Source organism: Canis lupus, chromosome 23, assembly GCF_011100685.1.
Source record: "Canis lupus familiaris isolate Mischka breed German Shepherd chromosome 23, alternate assembly UU_Cfam_GSD_1.0, whole genome shotgun sequence".
NCBI classification, from domain to species: Eukaryota; Metazoa; Chordata; class Mammalia; order Carnivora; family Canidae; genus Canis; species Canis lupus.
The window spans coordinates 3,927,511-3,949,456 of record NC_049244.1 but is presented as its reverse complement, the minus strand read 5'-3'; the positions used below and the strand labels follow the sequence as shown (position 1 = coordinate 3,949,456).

The following is a 21,946-nucleotide window of genomic DNA, read 5'->3' as shown; positions in this document are numbered from 1 at the left end:
CTTCTATTCCCAAAGAGAAAACCCTCCTTGAGGTGACTCCTTCCTTGGTACAGCAAAGCCCAGTGTGTTGGGAATAGAATACATACATACACACCCTCCCTCCCTGGCTGTGACTTGCTGGAGCATGGGATGTACCTCAATAGTAATGTCACTGGGCTGAAAGCAACCGATGAGAAGTCTGAAGTCCTGGCTGGCGCTCTAAATCCCGCAGTGACTAGGCACATACCTTCTCTAACCCTGTGTCTCTGCTTCCATAAAATGCAGGATGTCAGACTAAATGAACTTTAAGGCAGAACTTTAAGGCTGCATCCCAATTTGTGAATCACGAACCTCATTTAGGTAATGACTGGCACTTAAAAAGTTTTTTGATCAGCACTTTTTTACTATTTATTTTTGCTTATTTATTTTTGAAGATTTTATTTATTTACTCATGAGACACACAGAGAGAGAGGCAGATACACAGGCAGAGGGAGAAGCGGGCTCCATGCGGGGAGCTCAATGCAGGACCTGATCCCAGGACCCCAGGATCACGAGCTGGAGGCAGACGCTCAACTGCTGAGCCACCGAAATGCCCAGATCAGCACTTTCTTAAATGAAAGAGAATAGAAAATATCAGGGTCTTTTATTGTACACAGTAAAGACAAGTATTGATTAGTGAAACTTTTATATACATATATAAAATTGCATTTGATGTATGTCTCCCTGGGCTGCAATGAAAGGTATATTTCTAGCAAAATCAAAAAATCTAGACAAATCAAATTTCGAGAAACACTAGGGATCAGTTCAGAAGCTAAAATGCTAGGTTTTGAAAGGGAAGCCGATGGTTAGGTAGAATGGAACACTGCCCTCTAGTGCCAACAGGACCACAGCCTCAAAAAAAACCGATTAATTGCTGTCCTCCATTGTTGGTAAGATTCCTTGTGCAGCTTTACGCTTTTTTAAAAAAAGCTTTTTTCATAGCAGCACCACAGTCCATCACAGCTTTGGAGGCTTCCCTTGAAGCCATATCTGGAAGCAACTGTAAGATCATGAGTCCTAGATCACACTTGGCCTGAAATCCAATTAGGGAATTAAAGCACTGTGATGGAAAGTTCGACAACATAGAGTAGATTGCTCAGGGGAAAATGGAAAGCTTTACTGCATGTGAGCTCATCTCAATAAAGCTAATCAGAAAGCAAACAAGCAAGCAAGAATCATTTCCAAAAAAAGGCCAGAGTGTCAATCTAATATCACTTTGTTGTTCTAGTAAACAAGGCTTTAACTGCAATTCAAAGGCAAGAAACTCCTGAAGAAGCTCACAAAACATATAAAAGTTACTAATATCAGATAGCCCACTTGTCTAGAGGAGGGGGCACAGAGAAGCTGATGATGTTGCTGAGAAATGATCTTTGCAGACAATGGACTCTGGCCTTCATTCCACTCAGCAGAGCACCATACCTACATTCAAACAACCCCAGAATCCAGCCCAAATATCTCCCTACCGTCAAATATTACCAACCACCTACTATGTGCTGAATAATATTAGAGGGAGCCACACAGATGTGGCCACAGCCTACATGAAGCTTCCATATAGCTCGGAACAGACCAGGTGTCAACATCGTGAGGCCCAGATGGTAAAGTGAGGATAAGATCATCATGTTGCACACCTTTACGTAGTATTAGCTATCAATTATACCTCCATAAAGCTGGGGTCAGAGTTAGAGTGGAATGCTGCAGTGTGTAATAGGTGGCATGTAACCCGGGAGTAGGGCGTGAGGACAAATTTCCCAGAGGGAGGAACTCTGGCTCTCAACTTTGGCCACACATCAGAATCACTTGTGCAAACTTCTAAAAATAGCAAAGTCAGGCCTCACCCCCAGACATACAGATTTTAATTGATCTTGGGTGGAGGCATCAGCATTTCTTAAAACTGCCCAGAGGATGATGTAATGTACAGCCAGGGTTGGGAACTACTGGTTCCAGCTAAGCCCTAGGATGAGGAGGAGTTAGGCAAGAGGAAGGACACAGGCAGAGGAGACAGTGTGTGGGAAGCAGAGAAGGAACCCTGGAACCTCAGTACAGACAGTGCATGGCAGGGAGCTGAAGTGAAGATGGGCAGGGACCAGGCCAAATGAGCCCCGATGTCTACATTCATGGGCCTGGGCCAAGAGCCATGGGCCATGGAGAGCAACTCAGAAGACCACGTGAAAACATGTGTTTTTAAATGTTTGGCACTCTCGCCTTTTCCTGAAGTGGCAAAAAGGAAGGTGAGGCATGGACCATGGTGGCGGCAGTGAGGTGGGCAGTGGACAAGGAGGTGGAACCTACAGGACCAGGGGGTAGTTAGATGTAGGACACAGGTGCTAACCTCAACAAGCTCCCACTGGCCTCGCTGGAAAAATTGGGGGCATTTAAAAAAAAGAAAGAGGCTTAAAAGAAGTATCACCTAGGAGAAAATAAAGACTATGTGGATATTAACACCTGTGAGTTACACGTACGTGATTCCTCTGCTCAGTGTCAGCCTCTTAAAAACGGAACAGGCAGACATTATGTTCTTCATGTTGTGATTCAAAAGGAAGTACAGCCCCACCTAGAAGCAGTCCCCATTACCGAACAGGAACCTCAACTGAACCTTAACTACTGACAGCACAATGAAGCAAAATATGCCAAATTCAAAACGTGGGACATTCTAGAAGTCCAATGATAGAGTTGTTTCAAGAGATTGATGGCATTAAAATCAAACAAAATAAAGAGTATTGTCATAAAACAAAAGAGAACTTAAATGGTATATGACCTAATGCAACATGGGAACCTGGTTTGGATGCTGATTCTAATGAACTGCAAAAAACCCCAATGTTGAGACAGGGAAAATCTGAAAACAGAACAGGTATTATGTGGAATTAAAAGAATTACTGTTCATTCTGTTGGGTAAAACAATGGCATGGGGATTACACAAAAGAAGAAAAAAGTTCTCATCAGTTAAAGATACATACATGGCAATTTTTAAAAAGATTTTATTTATTCATGAAAGACACAGAGAGGCAGAGATACAGGCAGAGGGAGAAGCAGGCTCTTTGTAGGGAGCCCCATCGGGGACTCGATCCCAGGATCACGACCTGAGCCAAAGGTAGACACTCAACCACTGAACCACCCAGGTGCCCCACATACATGGCTATTTATGGGTGGAATGACACAATCTCTGAGGTTACTACAGATGAAAAAGAAAAAGAGCAGACAAAAGAACAGAGGGCACATAAAGCAAAGGTGATCATTGTGGAAGCTGGGTATTCTCTCTTTGTTTGCTTGTGTGTTTGTTTTAATTGTAACACTGGTTAAACCAAATTGCACTTCAAAATAAAGCCTTTTTTTTTTTTGGTTATAAGAAAAATATGTTCATGAAAAGAGTTGTAACAAATGTCTACAGCAGCTTTGTTCATAATTGCCTAAAACTGGAAGCAAGCAAATGTCAACAAGAGAAAGGATATGCAAACTTTGGCATGTTCATATAATGGAATACTTCTCAGCAATGAAACAGAACTACTCGTGCTGCCAATAATATGGAGAAATCTCAGAAAAATCATACTGAGTGAAAGAAGCCCTACACAAAAGGTCCATACTGTATGAGCCCATTTATATGAAGTTCTAGAACAGGCAAATCTAATCTATGGTGGGAAAAAAAAATCAGAGTAGTTGTTGCCTTTGGGAGGGGGAGGCAGAGATTGCTTGGTAAGGAACATAAGGGAACTTCCTAGGGTAATGGTAATCTAGGTGAATAAGAGTTTCGATTATACAAATATGTACATTTCTCAATTCTCATCAAATGGTACCCTTGAGATGTATAAATTTCATTTATGTAATATTTATCTTAAAAGGGGAAAAAGGGCTGTAAACAAATATTCACCTCTAATTAATGATATAGGACATGCTGAAATACTTGGAGGGGAAAGTACACTAATGCTTGCAACTTACTTTGGAATACATCCAAAAAACAAGATGAATTGATGGATGGATGGATGGATGGATGGATGGATGGATGGATGGATAGAGGGATAGATAGTAATATGCTAATGGTAGAATATGGATGGTGAGCATAAAATTCTTTCAACTCTACGTGTGAAAATTTTTCCTAATAAAATGTGGACACAAAAAAGTGGCGGGGGGGATTGGGGAAAGGTGTTCAAAAGGTACAAACTTCCAGTTAAAAGATAAATAAGCACTAAAGATGAAATGTACACCATGGTGACTATAGTTAGCATTGCTACGTGATATACTGGAAAGTTGATAAGAAGGGTAAATCCTAGGGGTGCCTGGGTGGCTCAGTTGGCTGAGCATCCAACACTTGGTTTTGGCTTAGGTCTGATCTCAGGTCCAGGGATTGAGCCCTGAGTAAGGCTTGGCGCTCAGCACTGCTCCTTCCCCCCTTTCATATTTATTTAAATTTTCTAAAATATTTTATTTATTTATTCATGAGACACGCAGAAAGAGGCAGAGACACAGGGAGAGGGAGAAGCGGGCTCCCTGCAGGGACCCTGACGCGCGGGACTCAATTCCCAGACTGGGATCAGGCCCTGAGCCGAAGGCAGATGCTCAACCACTGAGCCACCCAGGTGTCTCTATTTACTTATTTAAGAGAGAGAGAGAGAGAGAGAGAGAGAGCGCACATGTGCACGAGCAGGGGGAGAAGGAGAAGCAGACTCTCTGCTGAGCAGGGAGCCCGATGCAGGGCTCAATCTCAGGATCCTGAGATCATGAACTGAGCTGAAAGCAGCCCCTTAACTGACTGAGCCACCCAGGCACCCCTCATACATAAATAAAATTTTTAAAAAATGAAAAAAAAGAAGGTAAATTCTATAAGTTCTTATTGCAAAGAGAAAATTTTTTTCCTTTCTTCTTCTTTCCTTTCTTTCCTTTCCATTGTATCTATATGAGAAGATTGACTTTAGCTGAACATACTGTGGTGACCATTTCACAATATATGCAAATCAAAACATCATGCCATACACCTTAAATTCATACAATGATGAGAGTCATTTATCAGTAAAACTGGAAAAATAAATATAAATAAATAAAATTAAAAGGTGACTGATGAGGAGCATCTGGGTGGTGCAGTTGGTTGAGCAACAGACTCTTGATTTTGGCTCAGGTCATGATCTCAGGGTCATGAGACTGAGCCCTGCATCAGGCTCAGTGGGGAGTCTGCTTAAGATTCTCTCCCTCTCCCTCTGTTCCTTCCCCTGCTTGTGTGAGCACTCCCTCTCTAAAAATAAATAAATAAATCTTTTTTAAAAAGTGGACTGATGAAATAAATTATGGTCTCTATAGTAAGGGCAGTGTACATGAATGTATGTATACACACATGATGAAGTACTATGCAGCTTCTGAGACCAATGAGCTGCTCTTGTCCTTGCAGAAAGATCTTCAATACATAACGAGGAAAAAGAGAAGGCTGAGAAGTGTTTTTAAGGCATACCTCTGTGAGCTGCAGCCCTTGTGGACAGTCGTGTGTGAGCTCAGTATACTCTGTGCTGACAGCATCTTAGCTCAGACCCACACCTTGGGACTTTGCGCCTTTCTGTCCCTCTACAGGAGCCTGCTGACCCAGGGATCCAGGAGTGCTGGGGTGCCCATGCCCATGAGGGTGGATAATTGCATCTTTCCAGCAGACAATGCAGGAGATGTTCTGCGGACCTTCCAGGAGATCCTGGCAGAATTTTGGCCCTGCTGCCAGAGCAAGAACCATGATACATCCTTCTACAGACTTCTGCTTCTTTCCACCTGTCCCTTGTGCCTGCATTCTTAGATCACTTCTCAGATCCCTTGCACTCAAGCCCTTGTTTCATGTTTTGCTTCTAAAAGAACCCAAATAAAGACAATGGGTATCAGCAGATCCTCAGGATGTGAGCCTATACATGAATTTCTCATGTCTATCAAACAACAACAAGAACCCTATAATTGGTGTTAAGTGGGTGGTGACACTCTGCATTATGCAAATATGAATTCTAAGGTCCCTCCTGTGCTGGACTGGGAGGAGGTACAGGCAGAAGGGGATGAGTTGGCATCTGCATTAGCTCTACCCCTGGAATGGGGTGGGGTGGTAGTAGGTACTGGTAATTATAAGGATTGTGAGGCTGGCTGATCTTTAAAAATATTTTATTTATTAATTCATGAGAAACACAGAGAGAGAGGCAGAGACACAGGCAGAGGGAGAAGCAGGCTCCCTGCGAGGAGCCCAATGCAGGACTTGATCCCAGGACTCAAAGATCATGACTTGAGCCAAAGGCAGATGCTCAACCACTGAGCCACCCAGGTGCCCAGAGGTTGGCTGATTTTCATTAACAGCTTTGGAAGCTTGGAAGAAAGATTGCCTGATGTGCTCAAGTCAGCCATCCACTCTAGGCATTCTGTGATGCCAGAGGCTTTATGGCCATATCTAAAGAGATTATGTCAGCAGCTATGTCTCCCAGCTGCAGGCATCAGGGAGCTGCCTGATGTAAGGCTCAGGACTGGGCACACTGGGAGAGGACCCTGAGGGGCAGAAGGTAAGGCTGGATGGAGGGAAGTGTACTGACAATCTCCCGTGACCTGTGAGTTACCATCTTGATAAAGGTACCTTAACCTAGTTCCTAAGCTGTTGGAACCAGACATGATATTGGCCTACAGGAAACGAGGTGGAGATGCCAGGATGGGCTTCGCATCCTGTGGAACGTGTGAGATGTTTCAAAGAGATGGGAACACAAAAATGGTGACCAAACAACCCACCATCTGATGATATTCCCCAGCACAGGCCAGAGAACACTCCCTTCAGGAAGGAATGAACTGCTGAGGAGGGCTGTGGCATCCTTGAGAAGCCCAGTGAGGCTGTCCTCCATAGGCAAGGGATGACAGAAAATGCTGCTGTGGCACTGAGGATGACAAGACTCTGGGAGGGACCATATAATTCCCACAACGACCAGCTAGGCCAGAGGGCAACCGGGGTGTGGTGATCTCAGGAAAAGGCTCATAAACCACAGCATTTCCAGTGGGTGGGATGATTGGGTAACCAGCAAGGGAGCTGCCTGATGTGTCCTAACAAGGAAAAAAAATCAAGAACTCATAAGCAAAAGGCTGATGCCAGCCGCTGCAATGGAAAATTGTGATTCCTTCTTCCAGTTCCCAGCTCTGGGGCAGCTTCCAACAGACGGCCAAGTGACTGAAGGGAGAGCTGGAAGGATCCCTTGAGGAAGAACCCTGTGATGCCACTCCAGTACATACAATGAATATTCCCCTAATGCTCCCCCAACAGGACTTGGGTACCTGCATCCTCGGAAAATGCTTAGACCTTCTGGGGATGGTTGGATATCCCTAAGCTGATATACCAGGGTATTTCAAAATGTGATGGCATTTACCACTCTTTAGGAGACTGGGAAGAAAGGGAGCCATGGCCCAGTCCTTCTACATAGGTCCAACAAGTCAGAGGGCCTATCCTATGGTGATTTCCCTGGCCCTGAGTGCAAATTGGGATGATTTTACCTATCAGCTCCCAGAACCCACACCCACACCATAAGTCAGAGGCATTATGGAGGGAAGAGAGCGAAGTGAAAACCATCGAAGTGCCCACTCCCCACCTCAACCCAAGATAAATCTGAAGCAAGACCACAATTCCTCCTGAAATGGCAGATCCTAGTATCCCCTCTACAAAGACTCACACAACATTCTCATCTTATCCTCATTCATTTAGCACATGTAAGTCCCTGCAAATAGCAGACAGATCATGGTGGACGATGGTGGACTACTAACTGAACCAAGCAGAAGCCCAAGTGGTACCTGCTGTGTGGGTGTAGTATTTCCGGTGCAGTCAGTGTGGCCTCTGGCATTTGGTCTGTGGCTAATGTTCTATTCTTTACAAAACCATCAGTAAAAAGGACCAAAAGCAGTTTGTTTGTAAATGGGCAGGATAGCAGTACACATTCCCTTCTTGTCCCAGGGCCCCCTTAACTGCCCCATCCTCTCCCATGAGAGACCGTGATCATCAGCACATCCCATGGGCTGTCACGGGATCTAATACATAAACAACATCATGGGATTTGGACATAGGGAGCAGTGATAAGTCTCTGAAATGGAAGCTTGGAAAAGCAGCACAGAGTGGTAGGGACAGCTGCAGAAGCAGCACCAGCTAAGAGAGAGCTTCCAAGTATGGCTGTCATGGCTAAGGTAAATGGAAAATCTGCTTCATACATCCAAATGGATCCCCCCCTTAACATTTAGGAATCTGAGAGGATGCAGCCTAAAAGAGTCAGCCTCCTGGCTGACAGAAGTAAGAAGTAAGGCAATGGAGAAACGTAGGGGGGAGAAGAGAGAAGCTGCCCTCAGAGCTTATTCCCACAAATACAAAAAACAAATCTGTGAGCAGATTCTACCTCTTCTGAATTAATTGGCACAGAAACAGAATACTGAAGAGCCACAGTTTTATTTCACATGTGCAGGATTGCGGTAGCATCAGTGTTTACAATGCATGAGGTCACAGAAAATTTATAAAAGAAAAAGCAATTGCAAGCAAGGCCAAGCATATGCCTTCCCAGGACCCCTGTGTACATATGCATATGATACTGGAGAAAAAAGACAGCAGTACAAACAAAATATCCTTGAACCAATTACACATCAGAGACCTAATACTATCCAATATAACATTTTTAAAGTTACGCATTCTATTTAGATGGTTCCAGTGGTATATAAGCATATCTTTAAAGTAAAAAACAAAACAAAAAAACCCCCCAAAAAACCAACTAAACATGATACCAATATTTCTGTCACCAGGTAAGGTGAACATTCCCCAGCTTTCCTAATATTCAGGACTAAAGATAATTTTATTTGCATTACTTTATGCACATTCCTCAACTACAACAAAGAAAAGCAGCTCAGTGACATTATGAGTTATGGGTCCTGTTGACCATGTAAAGACAATATACATCTTCAAGCTCTTCAGTATGACTCTGATAAAGCACCTATTCAGTGGATCTGTATCTCCAGCACCCTTTTGCCCTTTCACTCACCCCAGAGACCCAAGAGCCTGGAGAATTCCTGACATGAGCTGCTCAGCTCCAGAGTGGCAGAGACCCAACCCTTCTAGGCTGCTGGTGCTCCAGGGTTGAGGGACAAGGGATTAAGGAGAGTGGAGAAGATAGGGATGGAAGGGTGTTTATACATATGGACTTCCCAGATCCCTCAGCTCACAGAACATAAAGACAGAGGACTATTTCAGATGACTGTACGACAAACTTCAATTGTGCTAGAGCTAAGAGCCTTCAAACATCCAGTGTCATGGAAACACGAGGCATAGACAGCCGGAAGAGGCAAAACATCCACAGTGATTGCTGACAATCAATATGGATCTGGAGGAATTTGTGGATGACCTGCTATGGCTTAGGCATTCTATTCTTATCAGTTTTATTATTTATTTATGCCTGTCTTGTTCTAAAAAGACTTCTCTCCAGCATTCCAAAAGATGGTGGATGAAGAACATAAATTACAAGGGAAGAAGAAGGAAAGTGGCCAAATGGAGGAAACATGAACACAGCTTGGGACCAGCTCCCAATCTTCCAAGACTCGCAGGCAGTTACAGTTACAATTCTGCTTCCTCAGAGAAAGGGTAAGTACATAGTCTTAAAAAAAAACATGAGATAAGTTTTAAAATTATAAAATAATTCTTAAAAATTAAAATCAGCCCTAAGTTGCCACACAGAAAAGAATCATTTCAAGTGAATTTGAAATAGTATTTTGACAGTGTTTAGCCTGAGGATAAAAATACATCTTAAACCACATTCAGGTAAAACAAATGAACAAACAAAACTGCATCCAGTAGAGTTAATCCTGATATAATATGTTACTGCTATTTTGAATCCATAATATATATAAGTAGGATAAAGTAAATAAGTAATAACTGGTTGTTAGGAACCAAAATTTTCAGTGTAAAACAAACAAACACAAAACCAGAGAAAGTTAAGTAAAAACCTTTAATCAGGGTTCTGTGGGAAATCTCTGTACCCTCTATTCAATTTTGCTGTGAAACTAAAACTTCTCTAAAAAAATAGTCTGTTTTTTTTTTTTTTAAAGTTCATGATTTGCCATTTAAATCGGAAATACTAGTATAACTTATAATTTTTTTCTTTCTAAAAAAATTATTTCCTAGCAATAGCCACTAAAACAACTTAGAAATGACACTAGCTGGTAGCACTTGGCTCCTCTAGCACTTAAATTATGGTCTCTAAATATTTCCCACTAAAGGGAAACCAGAGCTCCTTCAAGAAACTACTTAGCCCGTCTGGGGCACAATATGTACAAAATAAGCCAAAAACTATCAAAAACTACTATGGTCACAACAAAATGACACAGAAGCAATTTGGTTCCAACTGGCCAAAGGTGGGAGATTTTGAGCATTAAAAGGTTTATCACTTCAATGGACTGAAACACAGCAGATCTATGAAAAGAGCCAAGTTCATGATACTCCCTTCCACCCCAAGTAAGAGATTACTGGTCATCCTTGGAGTTTGCTGGGACATCAACTCTTTATTCTGACAACTGATGAATAAAGGGGAAGAGTCTAGAATCTGTCTTGCCTTTGATATAGCCCTTTTCAGAGTAACCAATTGATGAGGATAGAGTTTTTTTTTGTAGAACAAACAGTTTGTAAATGCAGAAGAAACGATCACATTAAAAATCACCATTTTGGGGGCTGATGGCAGGATTATATTTCTGAGTATTCCAAAACTCCTTCCGAATTCAGAACAGAGGTAAAAGAAGTTTCCATTGTCTCTTGAATACATAAAAGCTAAGTAACCAACTATTCCTAGAAAGCCTTTTTAGTACTCTGGCCCACCATATTCTGTATTAAATGTACCAAACTGTAAAAAAAAAAAAAAAAAAAAAAAAAAAAAAAAATCATGATTTTTGGAATCCCTAATGGAATAGTGACTTTAGGCAATAATCATCAATGACTACTGAAACATTAGGTGAAAAGATGATGAGGAAGTTTCTAGGGAAGGACCAAGCTGACAACACTGGACCTGTGGGTCAGTCTTAGATCATTTAAAGCAATGAAGTCTTCTTGCCCAAAAAAGAAAAAAAATTGAACCTAAATCCATCCAGCCTCTAGTTGTAACTTTCCTAGATCTCTAGATTTATCAGTTCACAGACCATATGAGGGATAGTACGATACAGTAAACAGCACCACAATTCCAAAATGTAGGAAATACTAAGATGTAATATCCAGATAACTTGAACAAATAAATGACATAAAAGGGGAGAATGCTATATAGACTTACAGAGATTTAAGAAGTATATCACATATAGTATATGGCCTTGTTATTAGATCCTGATTCAAACAAAAGAACTGTAAAGAGACATAATTCCTCAAGAAACCAAAGAACAAACTAAACCCAAAGCTAGCAGAAAGAAAGAAATAGTAAAAATCAGAGCAGAGATGAGTGAAAGACAGAACAAACAAACAACCCCCCCCCCCAAAAAAAAAAAAAAAACAAGAAAAAAAAATCAGTGAAACTGGGCACCTGGAAGGCTCAGTGGTTGAGCGTCTGCCTTTGGCTCAGGTCATGATCCTGGGGTCCTGGGATTGAGTCCCACATCAGGCTCCTGCAGGGAGCCTGCTTCTCCCTCTGCCTGTGTCTCTGGCCCTCTCTGCGTGTCTCTCACGAATAAATAAAAAATCTTAAAAAAAAAAATCAGTGAGACTGAGAGTTTTTTTTTTTAAGATCAACAAAATGGACAAATCTTTAGCTAGATTAACTAAGAAAGAGAGAAGACTCAAATAACTAAAATCAGAAATAAAAGAGGAGCTATTACAGCTGATGCCACAGAAATAAACAAGATTATAAAATATTAGTATGAACAACTGTATACCAACAAATTGGGTAATCTAGAACCTATGAAAAAATTCCTAGAAACATACAACCTACCAGGACTGAATCATGAAGAAATGGAAAATCTGAGATCAGTAACTAGAAAGAAAATTCAATCAGTAACTGAAAATCACAAAGAAAAACCCAGGACCAGATGGCTTTGCTAGAGAATTCTATCAAACATTTTTAAAAAATTTTTATTTATTTATGATAATCACACACACAGAGAGAGAGAGAGAGGCAGAGACACAGGCAGAGGGAGAAGCAGGCTCCATGCACTGGGAGCCCGATGTGGGATTCAATCCCGGGTCTCCAGGATTGCGCCCTGGGCCAAAGGCAGGCGCTAAACCGCTGCGCCACCCAGGGATCCCTCTATCAAACACTTAAAGAAGAATTAACACCAATTTTCTTGAAACTCTTCCAAAAAATCAAAGAGGAGAAACACTTGCTCATTCTATGAGGCTAACATTGCCTTAACACCTGAGCAAGACAAGATGTAACAAGAAAACTACAGACCAATATTTCTGATGAATATTGATGCAAATATCCTCAACAAAGTACCACCAAACTGAATTCAATGACACATTAAAGGGATTGTACACCATGACCAAGTGAGATTTATTTCTGTAATGCAAGGATGGTTCCACATATGAAAATCAATCACTGCAATACACCATGTCAACAGAATAAAGGGCGAAAACCACATGATCATCTTAATTGAAGCAGAAACAAGATGTTGTATTAACAAGATTCAACACCATTTCAACGACCAAAACACTCAACAAACTAGGAATAGAAGGAAATCACCTCAACATGATAAAGGCCATATATGAAAATCCACAGCTAATATTATACTCCGTGATGAAAGACCACAAGATTTTTTCTCTATGATCAGAAACAAGGCAAGAATGCCTGCTCTTGGGGATCCCTGGGTGGCTCAGCAGTTTGGCGCCTGCCTTTGGCCCAGGGTGTGATCCTAGAGTCCTGGGATTGAGTCCCACGTCCGGCTCCCTGCGTGGAGCCTGCTTCTCCCTCTGCCTGTGTCTCTGCCTCTCTCTATGTCTATCATGAATAAATAAATAAAAATCTTAAAAAAAAAGATATCTATTCTACCCAATGAGATCTACAGATTCAATGCAATCTCTATTAAGATTCCACCATGTTTTTTTGCAGAAATAGAAAAATTCATCTTAAAATTCTTTTTTTTTTTTAATTTATTTATGACAGTCACACACAGAGAGAGAGAGAGAGAGAGAGAGAGAGGCAGAGACACAGGCAGAAGGAGAAGCAGGCTCCATGCACCGGGAGCCCGACGTGGGATTCGATCCCGGGTCTCCAGGATCGCGCCCTGGGCCAAAGGCAGGCGCCAAACCGCTGCGCCACCCAGGGATCCCTCATCTTAAAATTCTTATGGAATTTCAAGGAATCCCAAGTAGCCAAAACAATTTTGAAAAAGAACAAAGTTGGAAGACTCGTACTTCCTGATTCCAAAAAATATTACAAAGCTACAGTAATATACAGTAAAAGAGTGTGGTACTGGCATAAAAACAGACAAATACGAGTGCCTGGGTGGCTCAGTTAGTTAAGCATCTGCCTTTGGCTCAGGTCATAATCCCAGGGTCCTGGGATCAAATTTGATGTCAGGCTCCCTGCTCAGCAGGAGTCTGCTTCTCCTTCTGCCCTTCTCCTCACTTGTACTCTCTCTCTCTCTCAAATAAATAAATAAATAAATAAAAATCTTTAAAATAAAAAAACAGACAAAGAGACCAAAAGAGTAGAGAGGCCAGAGATAAACCCTCACATATGTACTCAAATGGTCTTCAACAAGGACTCTCAGGCAATTCAACAGGGAATGGACAGACTCCTCAAGAAATAATGCTAGGAACACTGGATATCCACATGCAGCCTTAAAAAGGAAGTCTTGTCACATATTAAAATGTGGATGAACACTGAGGATGTTACAGTAAGCAAAATATGCCAGTCACAAAAAGACAAATAATGCTTGATTCCACTTATACAAGGCACCTGGAACAGTCAGACTCATAAAAACGGAAAGAATGGTGGTTGCCAGCTGAGTGGGGAAAAGGAGCTATTGTTTAATGGCTGGGGTTTCTGATTTGCAAGATGAATAAACCCTGGAGATCTGGTTCATGATGATTTAAATATACTTAACACTATTGAACTGCTCATCTAAAAATCATTAAGATGATCAATTTTACACTACATGTTTATCACAATAAAAAAAGACAATTGACATAATCAGGAAAAAACGAAACATGAATTCTCTACACAGTTAATTTCATTTAATCCTGCACTCAGACACAACTACTTAACCCTGAGGCAGTGGAAAAACTACAGAATTATTATATTGAGAGGTAGAAGACATGGCTTCCAGCCCCAGATCTCCTAATTGGGTATTAAATGATGTTAAAGAATTACTATTACCTTTATTAGGTACAGTGACATTATGGATGTACTTTTTAAAAACGTATTTTTTTTTATTTGAGAGAGAGAAGTTATGTTTTCCTTTTTTTCTAAAAGATTTTATTTATCTACCTATTTATTTGAGAGAGAGAGAGAGCGAGCGAGCATGTGCACACCACAGGGAAAGGCAGGGGGAGAAGGAGAAAGAATCTCACTCAGACTCCCTGCTGTGCATAGAGCCCAATGTGGGGCTTGATCTCACGACCCTGAGAACACAACCTGAGCTAAAATCAAGAACTAGATGCTCAACTGACTGAGCCACTCGGGTGCCTCTGAAGTTATGTTTTCTAAGATTTGCTTTAACATATTCTAGCCAAAAAAGAAAGAGTACTAGGCAGTGGTACATGAGAAAGTACAGCAAAATAGTCATAATTATTGAAGCGGCGTGATGAGTACCTGGGGATTCAGTATGCTATTCTCTCTGCTTTGTGAGCATGTTCATATTTACACAATAAAAAGTTTAAAACAAAATAAGGGGAGAAAAGGATGACATAGCATTAACATATTGAGATTTTATAACAATAGTATATTTCACATCCTATTGCTAATTTTTAAAAAGCACTATATTTCAACTTGCAGTAACCATATTAAAAAAAAAAGAGAAGAAACTAAAAGGAAATTGAAAGAATTTTCAAGCTTCAAGCTTCAAGCTTCAAGTAAATGTTCCTCACCAACTCGTCCAGCCATAAGCAAACAAAACAAGGTTAAGTGAATGAGGAACAGGGAAAGAGGTGCAAAGAGTGCCATGGAGGGTGGCCCACCAGGACCACATCTGCACAATAATGGAGGAATTTCTGTGGGGAACAGTTCCATTACATCACAGGATACAATGGATGAGAAGGTGCTGCTGAGCATTCCTGAGACGCACGCACAAGATGGGCCTGTCTCATTTCTGGGAGTAGAAAGACATCAGTCAAGCAAAGACTTCGGAAGAGGGATGAAAGGTACGCAAGATTGCACTTGAGATGGCACTTGAGAAAGAAGAGACAAAGATGAAATATAAAAAATAAGGATGGAAGTGAATTTCACAAAGCTCAGAACGCTGATGTAAAAGATCTGAAATTCAGAGAGCAGTGAGATAAGTGGCATAGGAGGCAAGTCAACCACCACCAGCTGCGTCTAAGGGTGGAAGACAAATGGCATCAATTGACGTAGTCTGGTGAAATCCAGACAAAAGAGAACTGGAAAGTTAACTGGAATGATCCCCCCAAAAATGGGGTCAGGTTACAAGGAAGGGAGAGGGGTTGGAAGGGCAGTCATCCTGAGGCTGTAAGGGGTGGCCAGCCTAGGAGGGCGCCATGGAGAAGGCAGTGGGGACATGGGAGCTGGGTGGGGAGAAGTGCTTCACCTCTCCTGGAATCCCACTATCTGCAAAATATATGAAAAGAAAGGCCAGGGACCCTTCCTCAGCTCTGAATAAGTTGTTCTCCAAACTTACTCCTGGCTGCAAAGACGATTAAACACAAGGGGATAGAAAGTAGAGAAGCCACTGACATCTCAACTCAAAGACACATTTTAAATTTGCCTGGAAGTCTTGCTGTCCATACCTCGACTGCCTTGCAAACAAGAAAGGTGGTCTCCAGGGTCCCCTAGGACTCTGTCATACATCAGGAAGTCAGGGAGGAAAATGAAGACTTCCTCTGGCCAGGCCCAAGAGCATGCACAAGACCCCAGCATGCCCAGGCCAAGGAAGGCAAGCCCTCAGCAGTTGCTGCTTTGACCCATCACTGGACCCTGGCCACAGGCAGCACGCTACCCACATTCTCCCAGTTTGGCCCCCCCATAAATTCTCTGAGCACCCGTGCCTAACACAGTTCCTTAGCACACCTCATGTGATGTTTAAATATGAACACCATCCAGTGCTTCCTGTGTGACTGTGCCCCACGTACCTGACTTACACTGTGTCTTCATACCATCCCCGTGAAATAGTCATGAGGTAGATATCATTATCATTATAGGGTGAGGGAAACCGAGGCTCAGTGAGGTCGTCTGCAGACTTCTACCTGACTAATGAACAGCAGGGTGAGCTTCTCCAGGCAGAGTGGTGTTTGTGTTCCCTGCTGGAGAAAGCCGCTGGATCACAAAGAAGTCAACGCTGAGCCGAGGTCCCCGGGTTTCTCAGTGAGGCCTCTTCTGACAGGAGACCTTACTGATTGCTAACCTGAGGGTCGAAGGGTCTCTTGCCTCTGGCACAAGAGGCTTGGCCAACAGGGTGAGGTCACTCCAGAGGGCCCAGAACCCAGCAGCATGGCACTATGGTTCTATGGCCAGAGCCCCGGGACAACTCTGATGGGGTCAGGATGGGGTGAGGGATGGATAGGTGGCCGTAGAAGTGGAAGTTACCCAGCAGGGAAGACCGTCCCAGCATTCCAGGGCCCAGGGGGAGGGAAGGTCTCAAGACCTTGCTGGAGCACAAAGCCCCACCACCCCATGCACCCTCAACTTCCCCTGATAGAAAACGAACCTCAGTTTCTCACAAAACATAGACCCAAACCTGGGGGGTGGGGTGGGCTCCACTTTCTCAACTCTTCCAATGTTACAGACATCCTACACGGGAACTAGCCAGCCCCCTTCCAGGCCCTGGCCCCTGTAGTCACAGGCAAAGTGAAATCAGCCTCAAGCAAACCCCTCCAAGAGACAGACCATCAAGGTCTAGACCCTTGTTCATTCTCTTTGCACAGTTCAGTGCATCTGAGTCCTGCCCTCACTCGTCACAGATACTGCTCCTTAAGCACTGAACAGTGGAGAGGGAGGCAGAAGACCCAGCTTTTGGCCAAGAGTCTCTTATATACCCTGTCATGTTGCCAGTGCCCTATGTTCCTCTGCCTCAGTTTTCTTGCCTGCCTGTAAAGCAGCCTGTCCCTAACTACCTCGCCCAAGGGTTGTATAAAAGGAGACAAGTGAGACAAGCCCCCCTGAATTCCTAAGCAGCAGCACCATCACCAACACCTACCACTGTGCTCAGAGTTTCTTTCTGCCCCATCCCCGATCCCAAAGGCTCAGGAGCACAGGCAGTAAAATAGCATCACTGATGGCCTGGAACAGCCTGAGCCCTGTGTCCCCATGGGTTTGGCTAATGCCCTCAATAAAGGTGACTCTGACACAACCAAGAGGGAAAAGAAAACATTCTTCCCCAGCAGCTGGAGGGGCCTCCCTCTTGCCTGCTCTAGATCACCTAGCAACACTGCCCCTTCCCTAGAAAGCTATGGATCAGTGATCCTAGAGACTGCCTAAGTCCTAAAGAGGGTTTAAAAATGTCAGTGTTCCCCTGTGTTCTGATTTCTAGTGGCATCCCTTTTAGGCAAGCCCATGTTTCAGTCCAGCCTCATGAGCTCTGTGGAGGAGGAGGGCTTACTGCACATAATCTGGAAAACAGATGCTCATTCTTACATGGGTGGCTTTAGTGGCCCCACAGATACATACGAGGAAGTAACTGGCCATCTACAGAGTAAACCAGCCTGAACTTGCCAGGCAGCCCCAGCACATATCACTGTTCAAGCCAGGCCAAGCAGGTATTGGCAGGGCTGGGCAGGAGAGGCTGGAGGGGGTAAAGCAGGCAACCCGCTCTAAAGAGGGATGGATAGCGAAGGCAAGGGCACTGAAGAGGCAGCCAAGGTAGGCAAGGTCAGGTTCAAGGAGCCCGCTGCAGGATGAGCTCGGTGATCTCTGCCCTGCTACCCAATCTCATGGGTATTCCATAGTAGGCTGTGCCTGGGCTGACATACACAAATGTAGTCTGGGCCACTTGGTAGAGGCCAGCAAAGAAGGGGTTCAAGAGATAGGCTGCCACGTTCAAGGGGAAGATTTGCCCAGCATGTGTGTGCCCAGAAAGAATCAGGTTAATGTCTGGCCGGGCCTGCAGGGCTCTCTTGGCAGCCAGGGGCTGGTGCGCTAGCAAGATGGTGGTGTGGTGTGGGCTGCAGCCTCCCAGGGCCTTGACGAGGTCCATGCCATGGCCGTAGTAGTGCAGGATGTCTGCCTCAATATCGTCCACCCCGGCCAAGCAGATCCAGTCATCGCCCTCACCACCCCCGGGTTGGGCCCCTGTGGCTGAAATCTTCACATTCTCATTGTGCAGTGGCCTGACGTTCAGGGATTCCAGCAGCGCAAACCAGTTGCTGACATCTGACGTGTAGTACTCGTGATTCCCCGTGACGAAATAGGTGCCGAGGCGGGAGTGCAGCTGGCCCAAAGGAGCCACGGCCGTACGGAGGACAGAGGCTTCGGAATCACAGAGGTCACCCACGATCACCGTGACGTCTGGTTCCAGCCTATTCACCATCCTCACGAACATTTCCATCTTGGTCCTGCCCACCGTGGGGCCCAAGTGAATGTCTGAGAGAAGCGTGATCTTGAGGCCATCCATGGAGGCGGGCAGCTGATGGATGGGCACCCGCACGGTTTTCACAGCCGGGGGCCGGGCAGCGTTCAGGAGCCCAGCCACGCTGAGCACAGTGGTCACTGCCACTGCCAGGGCCGGCCTGACTGCCAGCCTCCTTGTCTTGTCGAGGCTGCCCACGACCCTACCGCTGCGCCAGGCCAACAGCTGGTAGGCCTGCTCCATGCCGCTGAGGGTACAGAGGAAGAAGACCATGATGACGTATGCCCCGAGGCAGGAGTAGGCTGCCAAGGAAAAGAGATATGGCTCCTCGGCCACTAAAAAGAGCATGGTGAAGAAACTGGAATGGGCCAGGGCCAGAAATGCCATGACAGCCATCTTCCAAAGCTGAAAACAGGCGGACTCTGCAGGCTGGGGAGTGGCTGAGGTTGCTGACCGCGCTACGCCAGATGTAGAGGGAGCCAATGAGCATGAGTGAGTTGGCAAACAGGGCGAGCTGCAGGCGGAACAGCCACCGCCAGGCCCCGAGCTCAAGGCTCCCGGCCAGATAGGAGCGGGACACGATCATGGACACGAAGACGGTGCCGGCAGCCAGGGCAGCCTTTGCACCCAGAGACAGCTGCCTGAAGATCGCCATTTTCTCGGCTCCTAAGAGGGTCCCCTGCCAGTTCTGTGCGGGCGGGCTCTGGAAGGTGACTTCCTTAGAAAGGACAGAGGCCAAAGACAGGTTTCCAGGTCAGCTCCGCCTGCAACCAGGAACCGGCATCAGCTTTGTGGGATATTACAGCTTTTCTGTCCCCATTCAAAATCTGAAGGCCACTCACATCTTCCCAACCCACCCTGAATCCAGGCCACTCAAGTAACAGTTGGCTGCTACACTTTAGTATTAAAACACAGACACAGTGGACTGTAACATGGTGGGCAGTTCTCATTTTCTTACAGTTTTCTGAGAGTTTAAAAGTTTTTCCACAAACCATATGAGCTTTTTTTATATAATAAGAAAAACATTATTTCATGTTAGCGGTTCTCGAAGTGTGATCTGGGGAGACCCTTGCAGGAGGTTCATTTACTCAAAATTATGTTCATAATTATACTAAGCTATAACTGCCCTTTGCATTCTCATTCAGTCACGAGTGTGTAGTAGAGTTTTCCAGAGGCTCCATGACATGTGATGTGGCAAGACTGAATGTGCCGGGCAATCATCTATCATGGCAGGTGTGAAAGAGGTTTGTAAAAATGTAAAACAGTGCCACTCTTCCTCCCTGAAGTTTGAAGAAAAATACTGTTATTTTTCAAAAAACAGTTTGTTACATATAATGATTTATTATTTCTTAAGTAAACTAACAAATATCTAAAATCTTTCTGTTTTAATTTCCAGGACAGTTGGTCTGAGAACCGCTGTTCTACATACATGTAAAGGAGAAAATAATGGAAAGCCAGGCTGCTGGTATCTTTCTGAAGCTCCAGGCCCAGCAAGGACACCTAGACACTGACATAAGAATTCCTGGGTTGAAACTGGCCTTCCTGTGTAGGCTCTGGGGGCGCACGCACACATGCACATGCATACACACACACACACACACACACACACACACACTGAATGATGCTGCACAATCATTTTCCAGGGGGCCACCCTTTCCACCCGCTCCTCATCCATAAACCCTGACCTCTCCCCTCCCACAACCCTCTCAGATATTGGTTAAGATCTGTCACCCCCTGTCTCCCCATTTTCTCTTCTCCTGGGGAAATGTTTCCTGGAACACTTCCCCAACTGCACCCTGGCCAGGGGTTCTCGCAGCTGGGTAGCTCTCACGCCAGGACTCCCGCAGGCCTTCTACAGACCCACACAGTGAGCAGGAAAACCACACACCAGGTAGGCAGAAGTTACCAAACACTCAATTTGAGGTGATTTTTCCTCAAGAACCCCAAATCAAACTATTTTCAGCAGCTACTTTTCAATTACTTACAATTTTCAACCTTCATTTTAGATAAATGCATGACTCTTCTGTGCTGAGGCACGTCATTGAAACCTTTTATCAAGGGATGCAATCTACAAGCGAACAGGCCCAATCCCCGCTCCTTCTACTGAGCACCCGGCCCAGCGCCAGCCCACCCAAACTCTGGGGCAACCGCGGTTGGTTAGCTGACGTGCAGAGGGGCAGGGCCCCCCGCCGCCCCAGGTCCCTCGGCTGCGACGCGGCCCTCCCCAGGCAGCGGTCTGCAGCTGCCCCCGCCCCCGCCCCCGCCCCCGCCCGGGCCGCAGCTCCCACTGCTTGACTGAGGCCGTCTTCCGCCCCGCGCCCCCGACCTGCCTGCGCCCCCGCGGGCTGCCACCTGCAGCCCGCCTCTTGCCCACCCTTGGCCTGCACCGCCCGACCCCGAGGATCGGGAGCACCAAGGCGGCCGGGAGCGGCGAGGAGAGGACGAGACGTCAGAGCAGAGAACCCCTTGGACGAGATCCCTCCGACGTCCCCTCGCGGGCCGCCCGGTCCCCGCGCTCTCCCCCCCCCCCCCCCCGAGCGCTCCGCCCCGCCCGACCGCGCCACCGCCCCGAGGCCCCGCCCGGCCCTGCGCTCCCCGCAGGCCCCTCCGGGAGACCGCAAAGCGGGAAAGGCCTGGCGCACCGCGGCTCACCCGGCCTCGCTCCGACCGGGAAGTGGGTCCCGCCCGCCCCGCCCCGCCCCGCCCCCGACGGCAGGGCCCGTCCGCCGCCTGCGCTTCCCCGCTGCCCGCCGCCCGCCCGCCGGCTACCCGGGCGCCCCGGGTCCGGCCCCGCCCTGCAGCCCCGCCGGCCGCCGCCCCCGGCAGCGCTGCCCTCCGCGGGCCCCGGGGACTCACCCGCAGGCCGCGCGCAGAGCCCAGCAGCAGCGGCAGCAGCAGCGCCCAGAGCACGCGAACCGCCGCGGGCCGCGCCATCGCCGTCGCCACGTCCCTCCCGGCTGCGCGGTCGGCGAGCGGGCCTGCCCGAGCCCCGGCACCCGGGGAGGCCCCGCGGCCTGGCCCCGCCCCGTCCGCCCCGCCCCGTCCGCCCCGCCCCGCCCGCCCCGCGGAGCCTCCGGGAGGGCCGGGGGGGCCCGGGAGGCGGCGCTGGGCGAGCTCCGGGGCCCCGGCAGCCGCGTGACTCCCGGCGCGGGTTCTGTGGGTTTTGCTGGCGGGCGCCGCGGGCCGGGCAGTCGGGCAGGGCAGGGCAGTCCGAGGCCCGACTGCCCGCAGCCCGATAGCGCGCCCCGGGGCTGGGCCGCCCTGAGAGACCCGG

At 46.2% G+C, this 21,946-nt stretch overlaps 2 protein-coding genes across 2 annotated transcripts in view; both read right to left on the bottom strand.

Annotated features, from left to right (window-relative positions):
* The window catches only part of GLB1 (galactosidase beta 1), an 81,669-nt gene extending 60,063 nt beyond the window's left edge, over nucleotides 1–21,606 (bottom strand). The window contains exon 1 of the mRNA NM_001037641.1: nucleotides 21,529–21,606. Within this exon, the coding sequence (NP_001032730.1) occupies nucleotides 21,529–21,606 (78 nt within the window). The remainder of the gene's footprint in view (nucleotides 1–21,528) is intronic.
* On the bottom strand, nucleotides 17,732–20,883 carry TMPPE (transmembrane protein with metallophosphoesterase domain). The gene is given in 3 exon segments (XM_038570330.1): nucleotides 17,732–19,098; nucleotides 19,100–19,436; nucleotides 20,658–20,883. Coding segments are annotated over 2 exon segments (1,344 nt in total). The 5' UTR covers nucleotides 19,328–19,436; nucleotides 20,658–20,883; the 3' UTR covers nucleotides 17,732–17,982.
* Nucleotides 21,607–21,946: the final 340 nt, after the last annotated feature.